The sequence below is a fragment of the Micromesistius poutassou genome (assembly GCF_964030765.1).
Source record: "Micromesistius poutassou genome assembly, chromosome: 7".
Classification (NCBI taxonomy): Eukaryota; Metazoa; Chordata; class Actinopteri; order Gadiformes; family Gadidae; genus Micromesistius; species Micromesistius poutassou.
This window is the reverse complement of record NC_140277.1, coordinates 18,530,486-18,548,549: the sequence shown is the minus strand read 5'-3', so window position 1 is coordinate 18,548,549 and position 18,064 is coordinate 18,530,486. Positions and strand designations below refer to the sequence as shown.

The 18,064-nt window shown below is 43.5% G+C and overlaps 1 protein-coding gene across 3 annotated transcripts in view; it reads right to left on the bottom strand.

Moving 5' to 3' along the window:
* LOC311350681 (NLR family CARD domain-containing protein 3-like) overlaps positions 1-13,668 on the bottom strand; it is a 240,816-nt gene extending 227,148 nt beyond the window's left edge. For 2 of the 3 annotated variants that reach the window (XR_014636668.1, XR_014636669.1), the window contains exons 1-6: positions 13,393-13,668; positions 11,332-13,123; positions 10,818-10,991; positions 10,431-10,604; positions 9,361-9,407; positions 2,641-2,711 (exon numbers count right to left, since the gene is read on the bottom strand). Coding sequence is in view for 1 of the 3 variants with exons in the window: in XM_084470745.1 (XP_084326871.1) it covers positions 10,431-10,604; positions 10,818-10,991; positions 11,332-13,123; positions 13,393-13,636 (2,384 nt within the window). In the remaining 2 variants the exon portion in view is untranslated. The remainder of the gene's footprint in view (positions 1-2,640; positions 2,712-9,360; positions 9,408-10,430; positions 10,605-10,817; positions 10,992-11,331; positions 13,124-13,392) is intronic. The other variant, XM_084470745.1, reaches the window with a different exon arrangement.
* Positions 13,669-18,064: the final 4,396 nt, after the last annotated feature.

Genomic DNA, 18,064 nt, shown 5'->3' with positions numbered 1-18,064 from the left:
CTATAAACATCCTTACTGTACCATATATCGTTGTTTCTCTTTCTTCTCACAAATAAAACTTAATCACTGGCTGAGAGATTCAGCCTCTTTTCTCCTTAACTTTTTTTTTTTTGGTATTGTTGAGATATTCGATTGATTGCAGATTGTAGCTCATAAATAGTAATATAGTATGTATATATATATATATATATATATATAGTATAAATATAGTAATAGTATTGATATTTTATAATTCCAGTACATAACCCATAACATATTAAAACATTTTTCATATTAAAACAAAAGAGTCCATGACAGCAAATTACGAAATCAGAGATGATTTGATTCTGAAATTCTTGAAGAGCGACACGGATCACCGACGAGACAAAGCCAGAACAATTCAATTGTATCTGTAGCCCTGAATCACCATTACTGCCTCAAAGGGCTCAACAGGCCAAGTATTAATGACCTGACCCAAGCCCCCACATGGCCAACAAGAAACTCCCTTAATGAGCACGGAGGAAATCTAGGGAAGAAACGCCGAGTGGGGGATCCCTCCTTCCAAGGATGGTCAGCAGTGCAGTGGGAGCCATAATTGACATACAGGCCAAACATTAAACCGATGATGGGGTGCTGGCCGGTTAACCCTGACCCTGACCCTAACCAAGGTCGTTCAGACTTGCGGACAACGCCCAAGGGGCTGGGGTCCCGAGAGGCCTCCCTTAGTGGGGCAGCAGCCAGCACAGCAACCGGGATCGATTACAAACACATCTATTAAAAAGAGCAGGTAAAATGAATAAAAAGAAGGGGGAGAGATCCACACACACACACACACACACACAATATATAAATAGATATAAAATGCAGAAACACTAAAAACATGTGGATAAAAGATAAAAAGTGCTAAAATAAGTGCCAAGGTAAGAAAATAAATAAATAAATACATAAATAAATAAATAAATAAATAAATAAATAGGTAAGTAAAATGGAAGGAATAAAAATAGGGTCGAGAGGCCTCCAACAGAATTTGGAACTTGTAAAACTGGAGGCCTAAATAAAATCATGGTAAAAAAGAACACACAGTAATAAAAACATGCAACATTTTAAAACGCACACTGTGGACCCGGTGCCATGCAGGGAGCCCCAAGGAGGAGTCCCGGGTTCTCCCAGCGCCCCCAGCAGCGGCCCGGCGCGGTCCCTACTCCCTGACGTTCAGGCCCAAGGGGGTAAGTGTTTTTAGTTTGGCTATCCATCTACGCTCCGCCGCCTTCCTCTGTCTGTCCGACCAGCACGCCTTCATCTCCAGCCCAGTGATGAATGATGAGGTAATGGGGTGTGTTTGGAAATGTTCCACCAGTCTAGTGTTGGATGTACCTCTGTGTATGTTATAGAAATGTTGTTTGAGTCGAGTGAGTATTGTGTGCTTTGTTTCGCCGACATATGTGATGTGGCATTCGGAGCATGTAATGGCGTATGCGATGTTTTTGTCGTGGATTGTGATTTTTTTTATTTATAAGATTATTATATTATAAGATTATTTATAAGGAGACAGGCGTTGGTAAATGTTGGTAACTGTCTCCATGTTGGATTCATACTCACACAGCGCTGTGTTCAGTCACAGAGACACCTGTAAAGTGACCCTCCATGCAGAGGATTTATAAACTGACCACTAAAGAAGGACCAGGAGACGACAGAATACACATCTCTTATTTCTGTATTTATACATTATTTTTTTTTTACATTATTAATGTTATAGATTTGATTAATTTAATTGTTTCATTTATTTTCTTCCGGTCTTGATCAATACCTAATAGGTTAACAATCGTTAGTTTCCATTTCAAAAGTGTTCACAATTCAGAATTCATAAAATTAGAATAACTTAGAAACACTACCATCTAGTGGCCATACTCGGTTATAGCACCAACTTTATTTAATTTTTTTTTAAAACTACATACAAAAATTATTCATCTAAACATGATTATTTGTTTTTGTAGGTTGAAGAATAAATTACTCTTTAAAAAAACACATTTAATGCACTATCTATCCCGATTCATATCCTCAGTACATTTAATACACTATCTATCCAGATTCATAACCTGTGTGTGTGTGTGTGTGTGTGTGTGTGTGTGTGTGTGTGTGTGTGTGTGTGTGTGTGTGTGTGTGTGTGTGTGTGTGTTAATACAACTAACTCAGAGAGAATGAGGTACCAGAAGTCATAAACCCAAACCCAGGGAGGAGGTCCTCCTGGGTGAAGGAGGTCCTGAAGGTGTGGATGTGTGTCAGTGTGTCTGAGGACCCTCCTCCACCTGGGGACACTCTGTAGAAGGACAGAGTGCCAGCAGGCCGGTCCAGATACACTCCTACTCTGGTAGAGCCAGCGGGGGGGAGACGGATGGCTGTGTCTATATTGTTGTGCTTGGCAGAGTAACCACCATCATAACAATAAAGAAACCAGGACTTGTTGTTCCGTCCAAACATGCAGTCATCACCATTTCCTCTCCTTGTGATTCCTCTGTATGTCACTCCTACAGCAACACCTCCTTCCCTCTCTACCTCCCAGTAACAGCGACCAGTCAGACCCTCTCTTCCCAACACCTGGTGCCAGTGGTCAAACCTCTCTGGGTGATCAGGATACGGCTGCAGCTCTTTAGCCCACATCACCTTTCTGTTGTCCTCAGACAGAGAGAGTTCTCTGCAGGCTGTGTTTGGGTCCAGTGTGAGTTCACAGGCATCTGAGGGGAGAACAAGACACCGTTACCAGGGCCGGTTCTACACTGAATTGTGCCCTAGGAGAGACTCCGCCCGAGCGCCCGCCCCCCCCCCCCCCCCCCCCGCGCGCGCGATCGGGATGGGGGGGACGGTGGGGGGCGATCACAGGGTTGTTGACGGGGGGTCGATCGGAATTGTTGACGGGGGGGGGGGCGATTGGGATTGTTGATGGGGGGGGGGGGGAGATCGGGATTGTTTCATTTGGGCGCCCCCAACACATTTTGCCTTTTGCTTCTCAAAGGAAAGCTAGCGTCCATATGAGAGAAAATAATAACTGATGACTGCAAAGCACTGCACACACACACACACACACACACACACACACACACACACACACACACACACACACACACACACACACACACACACACACACACACACACACACACACACACACACACACACACACACACACACACACACACACACACACAGTCCCGCGGTCGCACATCCAAGCAACTCATAGGAAGGAGGTCTTAAAGAGGACATATTATGGTGTTTTCTCAACAAGTAAACATAGCATATGAGTTCAGGAAAACATGTTTTTGAAGCTGTTTGCTGGAAATAGAGAATGAACCACAGCATGGAGGAGAAGTGATTGTTGTCGTTTGCGGACTCCCTGAGCTCTATATCTATATAATATAATAATAATACATTATATAATATATAGGTATCTATATAATATAATATCTAATATCATGGCCAAAAGCTATGTGTGCCTCTGATGATATTGATGATGTGTAGGAGGGGGCGCCGAAACTGACTCGCTCGTTTGGTAACTGTAGGCGGGGTACTTTCAGAAATGCATATCTCACTCAAAAAAGCATGTACAGACTTATTTCAAAGTTTGTATGCGTGTGGCAGCACCAGAGACCCAAAACAACAGCCCAAATCCCAGGAAAAGTGTTGTTTTCATAATATAATAATAATAATAATAATAATACATTTTATTTATATGGCGCCTTTCAGGACACTCAAGGTCACCTAACAAGCATAGAAAGAGATCAAGATTAAAACAAATTTAAAATAGACACAGAACTTGCAGCAGATTTCTAGTCCATGTGTGAGTATGCCTGCCTAAATAAGTGTGTTTTGAGGTGGGATTTGAAGGTGATAGGTGAGTCCATGTTTCTAATGTCCGGGGGAAGGCTGTTCCAGAGGCATGGGGCGGAGCGGCTGAAGGCTCGTGCCCCCATGGTGGACAGACGAGCTGGGGGGACGTGGAGGTTGATGGAGGAGGCGGATCTGAGTGACCGGGTGGGAGTATTGATTTGAATGAGGTCAGACAGATATGGGGGGGCAAGGTTATGAATGGCATTGAATGCATTGAGGAGGATCTTGTACTCTATGCGGTGTTTGATAGGGAGCCAGTGAAGTTGATGTAGGACGGGGGTGATGTGACAGATGGCAGGGGTTTTGATGATAATACGGGCAGCAGCGTTTTGGACCAGTTGGAGTTTATGGAGGAGTTTGTGGGGGAGACCAAACAGAAGGGAGTTACAGTAATCCAGGTGTGAGGTGACTAAAGAGTGGACCAGAATAGCAGCGCTGTTGGGAGTGAGTGACAGGCGGAGGCGGTTGATATGTCCCCTTTAACACACTCACTGTTAGAGTAGCACTACTAATAACATGCGGTCTGGTAGCGTTTAAATGGCGGCTATTGTGACACGGTTTCAGTATCGGTATACCGTACTGCGACACTATGAGGGGCTGTTCCGTTATTATAGGGCAGACTAAAGGGCTCTTTATGGTTCCACGTCGACGCAACGACCCCGCAGACGCTTCCACGCAGTCCTGAACCTTTCTGGTCCTGCGTCGGGTTTTAGTGAGCGGACCAATCACAGCCCTTGCGGCTGCGTCGCCTCGACGGAAGGTTACAATTTTTGGGAGGCGCACGTCAGGCCCTCGCGGTGGACGCAAGGAGGGTCCGCAAGGACGTGAGGGGTCCGTCACCCACTTGCGTTGCATGAACGTCGGACCATAACCAGCCCTTGTCACTTGTGTAGCGTTGATGGTTGGTGATGGGTTTACAGGTTATCTAGTTAAGGTTAGTCAGAGCCGTGGTTAGAGGACAGAAGACTCACCTAACCTTTTATTTCTGGTCGGAGTGAGAGAGTTGGTCGTTCCCCCGGAGTTCGGTTTAGTTCGGGTTTTCTTTCTATTTTGTTCTATTTCCTTTCGTTGATTTAATGCCATCACGTCATATGTTTACAAAAGCAATGATTAAATAAATTCATTGTCTTCAACAGCACCCTTTGTCTACAGCCTACATGTTATTTGGTCTCGATCATTTGATGGGGCCGTAACAGGGGAATAAAATATAAATGAATCAATGAATCACTGAAGAATAATGTAAAGTGTAAAGAGCAGTTCTGTTTACACTATATAGCCAACAGTATTTTAAAGAGGCACCTAATATATGAAACGTGTCTGTGGAGTGTGTGAATGAGGGCTGTTGAAGCAGCCTCACCTGGACCTGTCAGTCTGGACTATGGGGCTGGGTGAGGCTGCACACCTGTTGTACGTTGAGTCATCAGTGTGCACAGGTTAAAGCAGCCGTCACACACACACACTCAGGGAGAGGTCTCCTGCATGGCAGCATGGAGCACCAGGCCAGGTATCACTATCTACAGAACGTACTCTAACCCGGCTTCAACACCACTGCCCTGCGTCCTTGTCTAGAGGAGTCTTCTAGAGGAGTCTAGAAGTCCCCTAGCTGGACTGTAGCATCGTCTCTGCTACAGTCTCAAACTAATGTCTCTCAAATTGATTATTGAATGTCATTTATTAATCATCGCACAACTAGTTGTGTGTGGACACACATCGCCGTACTCAACTGCTCTATTAGTTCTTTCATCTAATTATGTAATTAGAAAGGTTAATATCATCGTTGTTATTATTATATCCTACCTTATCTCCTAAACAATGTAAGACCTTCCTTGTGTTTCCCTGAATGAAAAGCACTCGGGGCGTCCTGTCTGGGCCTTAGATCTACTAAAGCACTGGTCCTGTCTGGGCCTTAGATCTACTAAAGCACTGGTCCTGTCTGGGCCTTAGATCTACTAAAGCACTGGTCCTGTCTGGGCCTTAGATCTACTAAAGCACTGGTCCTGTCTGGGCCTTAGATCTACTAAAGCACTGGTCCTGTCTGGGCCTTAGATCTACTAAAGCACTGGTCCTGTCTGGGCCTTAGATCTACTAAAGCACTGGTCCTGTCTGGGCCTTAGATCTACTAAAGCACTGGTCCTGTCTGGGCCTTAGATCTACTAAATGGGATGGGGGGGGGGGGGGGGGGGGGGGTCCTCGCTGGGCGGCCCTCACACGTAGCATCGGAGCTACAAATCATATCGGGTTAAAAATCATTTTGGCGGGTGTTCATAAAAACTTACTTTACGCCAGTTTGGCCGGTGATGCATGAGGCAATCTCAGAGCCACTCTACACGGCATTTCAGAACGTTAGTAAACAATAGCCGTAAGGACACTTCAGAATGTTAGTAAACAATAGCCGTAAGGACACTTCAGAATGTTAGTAAACAATAGCCGTAAGGACACTTCAGAATGTTAGTAAACAATAGCCGTAAGGACACTTCAGAATGTTAGTAAACAATAGCCGTAAGGACACTTCAGAATGTTAGTAAACAATAGCCGTAAGGACACTTCAGAATGTTAGTAAACAATAGCCGTAAGGACACTTCAGAATGTTAGTAAACAATAGCCGTAAGGACACTTCAGAATGTTAGTAAAAAATAGCCGTAAGGACACTTCAGAATGTTAGTAAACAATAGCCGTAAGGACACTTCAGAATGTTAGTAAACAATAGCCGTAAGGACACTTCAGAATGTTAGTAAACAATAGCCGTAAGGACACTTCAGAATGTTAGTAAACAATAACCGTAAGGACACTTCAGAATGTTAGTAAACAATAGCCGTAAGGACACTTCAGAATGTTAGTAAAAAATAGCCGTAAGGACACTTCAGAATGTTAGTAAACAATAGCCGTAAGGACACTTCAGAATGTTAGTAAACAATAGCCGTAAGGACACTTCAGAATGTTAGTAAACAATAGCCGTAAGGACACTTCAGAATGTTAGTAAAAAATAGCCGTAAGGACACTTCAGAATGTTAGTAAACAATAGCCGTAAGGACACTTCAGAATGTTAGTAAACAATAGCCGTAAGGACACTTCAGAATGTTAGTAAACAATAGCCGTAAGGACACTTCAGAATGTTAGTAAACAATAACCGTAAGGACACTTCAGAATGTTAGTAAACAATAGCCGTAAGGACACTTCAGAATGTTAGTAAACAATAGCCGTAAGGACACTTCAGAATGTTAGTAAACAATAGCCGTAAGGACACTTCAGAATGTTAGTAAACAATAGCCGTAAGGACACTTCAGAATGTTAGTAAACAATAGCCGTAAGGACACTTCAGAATGTTAGTAAACAATAGCCGTAAGGACACTTCAGAATGTTAGTAAACAATAGCCGTAAGGACACTTCAGAATGTTAGTAAACAATAGCCGTAAGGACACTTCAGAATGTTAGTAAACAATAGCCGTAAGGACACTTCAGAATGTTAGTAAACAATAGCCGTAAGGACACTTCCGGGTGGCAGAACGCGAGCGGCTGCCACTGACCTGAAGCCATCCAGCCGGCTACTGTGAACATAGTTACATAGATAAAACCATTGTTGATCTGAAGTTGAAACGATGACGTAAACAATATTAATATAATATAATATAAGTTATATTTATATATATTAATGAGACGTCCTGTAGCACCCCGCAAGAAGAAAACCATTCATTCAAGCCATTGACTCTGTTTTCTGGATCGCTCTGCCCTGGTCAAATGACATGGAAGGGTTTGTTTACTAGTGGTGCCATCGGAGAACGCTTCGGCTTTTGCCACCCGGAAGAACGAATTGTGACGTCATGGTGAATTGTCGTACTGTTCTCGCTCCCTGGGCAGTACTGACTACATTTCCCATGAGCACTGTCGTGATGCTACGTGATGTTGTGTGGGGCGCGCCCCACTGGTGGGGAATAGAGACGTGCAGGTGGGGCGCGACAAACGGGAGGAAGTGTCACTGAAAACTCCATGTTTCTTATGGTAGGAGCGAAAGCTTGACAGTAGGGCTGGGCGATATGGGCCAAAAGTCATATCTCCTATTTTCAAGCAGAATGTCGATATAAGATATATATCAATATTTGTTCATGCAATAAAATAGGTGCCGTCGCCGCGCTCCAACTGGTCGTTCTATATCGGGGGCGCCGCGTCGCTGTGCTCGTTAACCTGCCTTGCCGATTGCAACTCAATCCTAAATTTGGGTGTAGGCCAGGGTAGCTAAACATTTAAAAATTAGTCTGTCAAAAACAGTCGGAGCAAGATGTTGCAAATGCATGTTTCGCACTGAAGGGGATTTAAAAAAGTGAGGCGAGTGGTGGAAGAGCGGGGCCGGGGCAGAGTGTGTGTGAGCCAGAGGCAGAGCGGAGTGGAGAGAGATGAGCAGAGCAGAGTCCTGCACGCCTCTTATTTGCAAACCCGCACCCGTCCTTACCCGCAAAACTTAAAACCACATCCGACCCGTGTTCCGACAGTAGCGCAAATTACATTCCGCACCCGACCAGACCCGCTATAAATTGATACCAACGCCCGACCCGCACCCGAAGGAAAATCAGACACATAAGATGGAACGCCGGGGAATTACACTAGTGGTGTTTGGCGTGGTGCTTTAGATTGCCGTGCAAAAAAGCACATCATCCACTGTGGACGGTTTTAGTTGACTCCTCCGCTCCTGAATAGGCATCAGATCCAGCACCGGAGAAGTCTCGCTCTTTTTTCTTTCAGCTGCACTTTTATTTTCTCTATTTTTGAACTTGATGCAAGTTATAACACAGCTGCACTTTTATTTTCTCTATTGTTGAACTTGCTGTTATTTGATGTTATTTAGTTAGAATTTAGATACAACATGATGTAACTTGATGTTACTTCAATAAGTTTGGAAATGTTAAGCTTGGCGTATTTCATTAGCATTGTGTTGGGGCGATGGGGGCAGGTGGGGCTTGAAAATCCCCCCTTCTCCAAAGTGGGGGATGACCGAAAAAGTTTGAGAACCACCGCTTTAAACTAAACGCGGCGGTGGTTGGTTGGACAGACGTCTGGGGGCGAGAAGGGGAAGGAGGCAGGGGATGAGATTGAGAATATCAACAACAAATATCAACAAAATATTTGGCTAGTGGAAATTCTGATTGGCTGGTAACTTTAGAAAGTTACCAGCCCAATTGGCTGGTAATCAAAAAAGTTAATTTAGAACCCTGCACACGGGGGTCAAACTCGCACACGTTTCAGCCCTCGTACGGCTGGCCGCTCACGGTTAATATTTCTTAATGCTGCGTAACATTCACTAGGAAGCAAATATCAAACGAGAACGAAATATAGATTATTGTAGAATATAATTATTATACATCAACAGTTTGATGAAGGTGATGTCCACCATCATCTTCATTCCCAGGATGATTTGACTGAGCGGACGTCACCTCCTGCTGTGTGGATGGACTTTCCATCTCTATAGTTAGTGTGTGTTGAGATTAATCAAACTAAACAGGCACTTACATCTCTGTGGAGCTGGTTTCATCCTCCACTCTCCACCGTGCTCCACACTGGGGAGACAAAGAGAGAGCAGCATGTTGTCTTTAGACAGGGAAACATTATTCACATGTTAACAAAGAGAGAGCAGCATGTTGTCTTTAGACAGGGAAACATTATTCACATGTTAACAGAGAGAGAGCAGCATGTTGTCTTTAGACAGGGAAACATTATTCACATGTTAACAAAGAGAGGGCAGCATGTTGTCTTTAGACAGGGAAACATTATTCACATGTTAACAAAGAGAGAGCAGCATGTTGTCTTTAGACAGGGAAACATTATTCATATGTTGACAAAGAGAGAGCAGCATGTTGTCTTTAGACAGGGAAACATTATTCACATGTTAACAAAGAGAGCAGCATGTTGTCTTTAGACAGGGAAACATTATTCACATGTTGACAAAGAGAGAGCAGCATGTTGTCTTTAGACAGGGAAACATTATTCACATGTTGACAAAGAGAGAGCAGCATGTTGTCTTTAGACAGGGAAACATTATTCACATGTTGAGCTTCACATTGGTTCATGGGACCACTACGGTGAGTTAACAAGCCGATTTATAATCAAGATCATATTACAATAATGACTAAGCTGCACACTCAACCTAAATGTGCAGACGGCTTGGCTGTATTAATGAGGCTGAGTATTATTATTCACTTGTGATTAAGCCCATAATCAACCAGAACTCGCTGATGTCTCGGTGGTTAGTAACGTTGTTAAGGGATCACACGCTCAGCGCCAATACAATCGTTGTCTTTTTGGTGGGAAACCCACAACCGCTAACGGCCAGCTTCACGCTAACGCCGAGCAGCATGCTAACGCCCGGCTCCATGCTAACACCTAGCTCCATGCTAACGCCTGGCTCCATGCTAATGCCCAGCTCCACACTAACGCCTAGCTCCATGCCAATGCCCGGCTCCTCCATCATTACTTTCCCCACAACATGAGCTAGGGCTATGTTTTGAAACCACTTCATCCAGCAGCTGGTTGAATGCTTGTAGGAGACTTTGTCCCTGAGTGGTGAGCTGTCCTCTCCATACCTGAGAGTGTCCAGTCTCCAGCATGGATCCTTCAGCATAGCAGAGAGCAGCATAGCTCCTGAGTCTCCTGGGTGATTGTAGCTCAGGTCCAGCTCTCTCAGATGGGAGGAGTTGGAGCTCAGAGCTAAGGCCAGAGAAGCACAGCCTTCCTGTGTGACCAGGCAGCCAGACAACCTACACACACAACAGGGGACAACTGAAATGAGTCAACAGCTACACAGTCTATGCTCAGCAACTGTCCCAAACAATTGATAAATAACAATAATAAAAAGGTAAATGAACATTTTAATGAATGCATTTCATAACACAATTAACACTTCTGATATCAAGTAGTCTTCTGATATTAAAAATTGTAGTTTCATTGTTTGCACATTGAGTAAAACTGACCTGAGAGTTTCCAGTGTACAGTGTGGACTCCCCAGTCCAGCAGAGAGCAGCTTCACTCCTGAATCCTGCAGATCATTGTTACTCAGGTCCAGCTCTCTCAGACTAGAGGAGTTGGAGCTGAGAACTGAGGCCAGAGCTTCACAGCATCTCTCTGACAGATTACAGCCATTCAGCCTTCACACAATTAAACAGACAGTAACATATTACTCTTCAGAACCAATTTCACTTTTTACATGAAGTTTGTTGAAAGATGTCAGTTCACCTGTCATTATTTTTTTAATATATATATATTTGCAGCATATAACTATGTATCTGTATACTTATATATGTTTCAAGTGAGTATATTTGTTAAGTGTGCACCTACAGACATATATTTTATGTTATTATTAGTTTATATTCTAGTATTATTGTGTTGCATGGATCGTAATATAAGTTCTTAGAGCACATACAGAGATGTTTTGTACATTATTATAACTTTAATATTTTATTATTACATTTTTATTAGTGAACTTACAGGGATGTTTTGGAGGCTTTGACCACTGGCAGCAGCCTCAGAAGACCCTCCTCTGAAGCAGAGTATTTCTTCAGGTCAAACACATCCAGCTCCTCTTCTGATGATAGTAAGATGAAGACCAGAGCTGACCACTGAGCAGGTAATAGAGACTCTCTGGAGAGAGTTCCTGATGCCAGGTACTGTTGGATCTCCTCCACTAGAGAACGGTCGTTCAGCTCGTTCAGACAGTGTAACAGATTGATGCTTCTCTCTGGAGAGAGATCTCCACTTATCTTCTCCTTGATGTAAGACACTGATTTCTGATTGGTCTGTGAGCTACTACTTGTCTGTCTCAGCAGACCTCGTAGGAGACTCTGATTGGTCTTCAGAGAAAGGCCCAGGAGGAAGCGGAGGAACAAGTCCAGGTGTCCGTTCTCACTCTGTAAAGCCTTGTCCACAGCCTTCTCATAGAAGCGATCTGATTTGTTTATTTTAAGAGTAGACCACCTGGATGGTTGATCTGAGATCAGATTGACACCACTGTCGATGAAGGTCTTAAAGACATAAAGGGCAGCCAGAAACTCCTGGATGCTCAGATGGACAAAGCAGAACACCTTGTCCTGGTACAGCCCACACTCCTCTTTAAAGATCTGGGTGAACATTCCTGTGTACTCTGAGGCTGCTCTGATATCGATGCCACACTCTGACAGGTCTGCCTCGTAGAAGATCAGGTTTCCTTTCTCCAGCTGGTTAAAAGCCAGTTTTCCCAGAGAAACAATGATCTTCCTGCACTCTGAACTACAGTGTGAATCTGTATCAGCTCTCCCATGATACTTCATGTCCCCCTGTATGGACTGAACCCTCAGGAAGTGGCTGTACATCTGAGTCATGGTCTTGGGCATCTCTTCACCCTGGGATGTTTTGAAGATGTCCTCAAGAACTGTAGCAGTGATCCAACAGAAGACTGGGATGTGACACATGATGTAGAGGCTTCCTGATGTCTTGACATGGGAGATGATCCTGCTGGCCAGCTTCTTGTCTCTGAATCTCTTCCTGAAGTACTCCTCCTTCTGTGGGTCGGTGAACCCTCTCACCTCTGTCACCATGTCAACACAATCAGCAGGGATCTGATTGGCTGCCGCAGGGCGTGTGGTTATCCAGATGCGAGCAGAGGGAAGCAGGTTGCCCCTGATGAGGTTTGTCAGCAGCACGTCCACCGAGGTGGACTCTGTGACATCAGTCCAGATCGGGTTGTTCTGGAAGTCCAGAGGAAGTCGACACTCATCCAGACCATCCAAGATAAAGACAACTTGGAACCGGTCGTATCTGCAGATTCCTGCTTCTTTTGTTTTGATAAAGAAGTGATGAAGAAGTTCCAGCAAGCTAAACCTTTTATCTCTCAGTAAATTTAGCTCTCTGAAAGTGAAAGGAAATATGAAGTGTATGTCGTGGTTGGTTTTGCCTTCAGCCCAGTCCAGAGTGAACTTGTGTGTTAAGATGGTTTTACCAATGCCAGCCACTCCAGTTGTCATCATTGTCCTGATTGGTTGATCTTTTCCAGGTAAGGGTTTAAAGATGTCTTCACATCTGATTGGTGTTTCCTCCCTGGCTGGCTTCCTGGAAGCTGTTTCAATCAGTCTGACCTCATGTTCCTTGTTGACCTCTCCACTGCCTCCCTCTGTGATGTAGAGCTCTGTGTAGATCTCATTCAGAGGTCTTGACTCTCCTGCTTTAGCGATTCCCTCAAACACACACTGGGTCTTCTCCTTCAGATAAGCCTTGATCTTATGTTGGCACTCAGCAGCAACTTTTTCTAAATTAGATGATAAAAGAAGAAAGTATACACACTATCAAAAATTGTTGATGTCAAATTATCAAAATATGACTGCCCTTTTTTTAACCAACAGTCATTTACTGCTGTTTAAAAAAAGAGCATATTCAAAATAAGTTTTCAAAATAAGGATATCTCCCTAATCATTTTTCAAAATAAGAGTATATTCCTGATCTGTTTTCAAAGTAAGAGTATCTTACTGATCCAAAAAAGTATCTTCGTAATCTCTTCTAAAAATAAGAGTATCTTACTGCTCCTCAGTAAGTCGGCCATCTCCTCCAGCTTCAACTGCTTCATGCAGAGCAGTGTGATGTCTAGCACTCCCTCTCTGGCGCGCCTCCTCTGCTCCTCTTCCTCACCATCCACCTCTTCCTCCTCCCTCTGGCTCTCTGAGCATTGTGGGTAATCTGGGAAGAGAACCCTCCAGAGCTTCTCCACCTCCTTGTCTAGAAAAGCGTGTGCGTTCTCCTTGATCCGCTGGAACAGAACAAACATCAATGAGAACTTTACTGTGAACTAACTGAGGACATCAGAAGCGTCTGTCCTGGATTCACGTCCTGCTGGTCTGAAGAGGGAAGCCTGGAGACTGTTAGCTCCAGACCGTTAGCTCCAGACTGTTAGCTCCAGGAGAGATGTTGTTCACATGTCATTCATGACTGAACTCAGTGTTGTACATTTACACACCTTCAACTCTGTGTGCTGCTGCTGTACAGACGGACCACTGGGAACCTTTGACCTCCTCTGGTGTCTGTGGAGAACACACACACACACACACACACACACACACACACACACACACACACACACACACACACACAAATAACAGTTATCTTGGTTGAGATGAGATTACTGATTATTGTGGAGATGTTTGGATCAAATACACAAATGCACAGGCTATAAAATAATTTGTTAAAAAACATTTCTCCTAACTCGTTCCTTTATTTATATATATGAAATAGTATCATTCAATAACTAATAATTTTCTTACATAGAATTTCATAGGCGATACACGTGGAATACTAATTTAGAATGACCGTATTGACCTGATTATAGGATGAGTTTTTTTCCCTGGAATTGCGTCTGACAAAGTGTGGTTGTCTTGTGTCCGAGGTCTAGACTTTTAAAAGTCGATCTACATTCTGTCTTCCTGGTGATAAGGCAAGGCAAGGCAACTTTATTTATATAGCACTTTTCATACACAAGGCAGACTCAAAGTGCTTCACATATAAACATTGTCATACAATAAAATAAAATAATAGATAAGTAAAAAGTAAAATAGATAAAAAATAATGGCAAAACATAAAAAACATTTTAGAAAGGCAGAGTTTTAAAAATTGCATTTTAGAAAGTGAGAAAATAAAGGCAAAGTTACTAATAAAATAAAAAATAGAAGCATTGTAGATTTAAGATTTAGCAGAAAGCTAAAGCAAACATAAAAGTCTTCAGTCTTGTTTTAAAAGCTGTCAGAGTTGGGGCAAGTCTTAAATCCTCAGGGAGTTTATTCCAGCTATTTGTTGCATAGTAACTAAATCCTGCTTCCCCATGTTTCGTGTTGACTCTGGGGATAATTAACCTATTGGTCTCAGAGGATCTTAGTGGCCTGGTGTGTGAGCAAGGTTTGGGGAGAACGACACAACTTGTCACAATGAAACTTGTTTCCACTCAAAAGGTGTTTTTTTTCACTTTGGATGGAAACGTGTCACTAAGCTTGTCAATGGTTGCATAATTATATATTTTTAAACCTCACACCGCACCAGTAGCACACAGTAGCAGACGGCTTCCTGCCGTCACTGCAGATGGCTTAAGTTCCACACACTTCCTGTTAAGGCTGAACGATTAATCTAATTCAAATTGAAATCGCGATGTAATAGAACGTGATATGCAAATCGCAAAGGCTGTGATTAAAAAAAACACAAAACTTTTTTTTGGTGGGTGATTTGTTACCGTTACTGACTGGAGATCAGTCAGATTCATATTTATTTTTCTTTTAGCATTCAATAGTTAAATAAAGATGTTATATAATCAACTCATCTCAACACATCGGCCTGGCCTAAAGGAAAGAGCAGTTTATATGTTGACTGCTTCCAATGTTGTGTTGGGTCATACTACAGAATGATTTATTGCTTTTTTAGTGAATAACACAGAACATAAGGAACTTAATGAATTTTAAAAAAATCGCATATTAAATCGCAATCACAATATTGGTCAAAATAATCACAATTCGATGATTTCCCCAAATGGTTCAGCCCTACTTCCTGTCCTGTGAACTCTTGGGTTGGGTGGTCTTAGTGGAGGTTCTTTTCTCACAGTGTCTGTCTGGGCGCACCCCTCCACATCTCTCCTCTCTGGGAGTGGACGGACAGAAGAGCATCCTGGATGTTCTGATCTGAACAAGGTTGTGTTTTAATTATCATGATTTTTCAAATCAAATGATTCTTTTTTTTTATTTATAAAAAAACGATTTCACCAAAAATAAGTCTTTAAAAAGTGGGGGTTGTCTTGTAATCAAGGTGGTCTAATACTCAGGTCTGTACGGTACTTTAGGCTTTTATCCGTGAGGAACTTGGATTAGAGCCGCTGCTCCTCTGCCTAGAAAGGAGTCAGTTGAGGGGGTTCATCTGGTAAGGATGCCCACTGGGCGCCTCCCTAGGGAGGGGTTCCAGGCACCACCAGTGGGGAGGAGACCTCGGGGAGGACCCAGGACTAGGTGTAGGGATTATATCTCAACACTGGCCTGGGAACGCCTCGGGATCCCCCGTCAGGACTGGTCAATGTGGCCCCCGGGAAAGGGAAGTCTGGGGCCCCCTGCTGGAGCTGCTGCCCCCGCGACCCGACTCCGGATAAGCGGATTGACGACGAGGATGAGAATGAGGAAAGTGAGTGAGCTGGAGGTACAAGGAGCAGGGTCCTCTTGCTGAAAGACGTCAACTCCAGTAGTACTCAGGCTGAAGAACAACTAATCCATATTCTGATGACAAGCCGGGGGAGAAACAGTTCTGATGAACTCAGATATGGGTCAGATATCAAGTGGTCTGTTTCATCGTCTGTTTGAAACTCCTACCTCTCCTCTCTGGAGGGGCGTCCATCTTTAAACACAACAGGTATACCCATAGAGCGGTCACTCTTCATGGAGACACAGCTGGGTCCAGGGGAGTCTGCTCTCTCCTGCTGCTCTGGGCTTCAACACAAAACACACACACACACACACACACACACACACACACACACACACACACACACACACACACACACACACACACACACACACATCAGGGGAACATCACTATTAAGAACACTCTGCTTATTAGATGTCCAGAGTAGAGTCTGATATCAAGTGGTCTGTTTCATCGTCTGTTTGAAACTCCTACCTCTCCTCTCTGGAGGGGCGTCCATCTTTAAACACAACAGGTATACCCATAGAGCGGTCACTCTTCATTGAGACACAGCTGGGTCCAGGGGAGTTTGCGCTCTCCTGCTTCCCTGGGCTTCAACACAACACACACACACACACACACACACACACACACACACACACACACACACACACACACACACACACACACACACACACACACACACACACACAGATAAGGGCAGTGTTGTGCCTGAACGCGTTCAATGAACGAAAGTTCATGAACTAATTCATATTTTGGGTGAACGTGAACTGAACGTTCTGTATTACTGCCGGATAAACGTTACTGTGAACTTGTTCGTTCTGGTGTCTGTGAACGGAACGTTCTCTTAGTTTAACTTCGTTTAGTAGGGTGCCAGATTTCAATAGAGACTTCCAGGCGAAAACCCGGCTGAAACACACCATAAATAGGCCTTTCTATATGTCGCGGGAAAAAACACCCAATCTGGCAACACCATGCCACCAGGCAGTGACGCTGCCGCAGCACCGCATCCGCATGCGTCATCAAAACAAAAATGGAAGCGACAGCAGCGTGTAGCAGCAAGGAGGCTCCGTATGAGCACTTGAAACAGTTTTATGACAAGGTCGGTGAGGATGGGAACTATCTGGCATTTCTGTGCAAACTTTGCCTGCCGGCTTTCAAAAAGAAAATCCGCACTTCAGTCACATCCACGGCAAACCTGAAACGGCACATTGAACCGAAGCACACGGCTACCTCAGCCTGGTTCCTACCTCAGTTTGTGTTAGTAGAATGGTCTTGAGAGTTTTACTATTCATGTAACTTGTTTGTTGAACCTGCCTGGTATATTTGACCAGGATTCCAGTATTCCTTTTTAGTATGTACTGAATGGAATTTGAAATGGAAAATTGGTATTGCACCTTAAGGACTACTGTCCTGTTTTTCTTATAATAATTCCTTATTAAAAAATACCATTCAAGCAGCAAGTTTTTCCTCATGTTTCTGAGAATATACTGTAGGGGTGAAAGCTGCAGCTGCTACTAGTGTGGACTGAACAGCAACAAAGCGTTAAAGCGACAATGGGGAAAGGCTGTCCCCTCAATGCTAATGTGAACACTGGTTGCATAAGGATTCAAAATTGGTTAAAACTGATCAAATAATTGCTGTCTGTACTTCTATATTGGCTGTGGCAATAATTTTGAAAAAATAATAGCTTGCAGTAACATATTGAAAAAAGAACTGAACTAGTTCATTTTTTGGAACTGTGAACTTAGTTAAAATTTTTGAATTATGAACTATGAACTGAACTAGTTCATTTAAAAATGTGTGAACTGAATTTTGAACTAGTTAATGTAGAAAGTGAACTTTCCCAACACTGGATAAGGGGAACATCACTATTAAGAACACTCTGCTTATTAGATGTCCAGAGTAGAGTCTGATATCAAGTGGTCTGTTTCATCGTCTGTTTGAAACTCCTACCTCTCCTCTCTGGAGGGGCGTCCATCTTTAAACACAACAGGTATACCCATAGAGTGGTTACTCTTCATGGAGA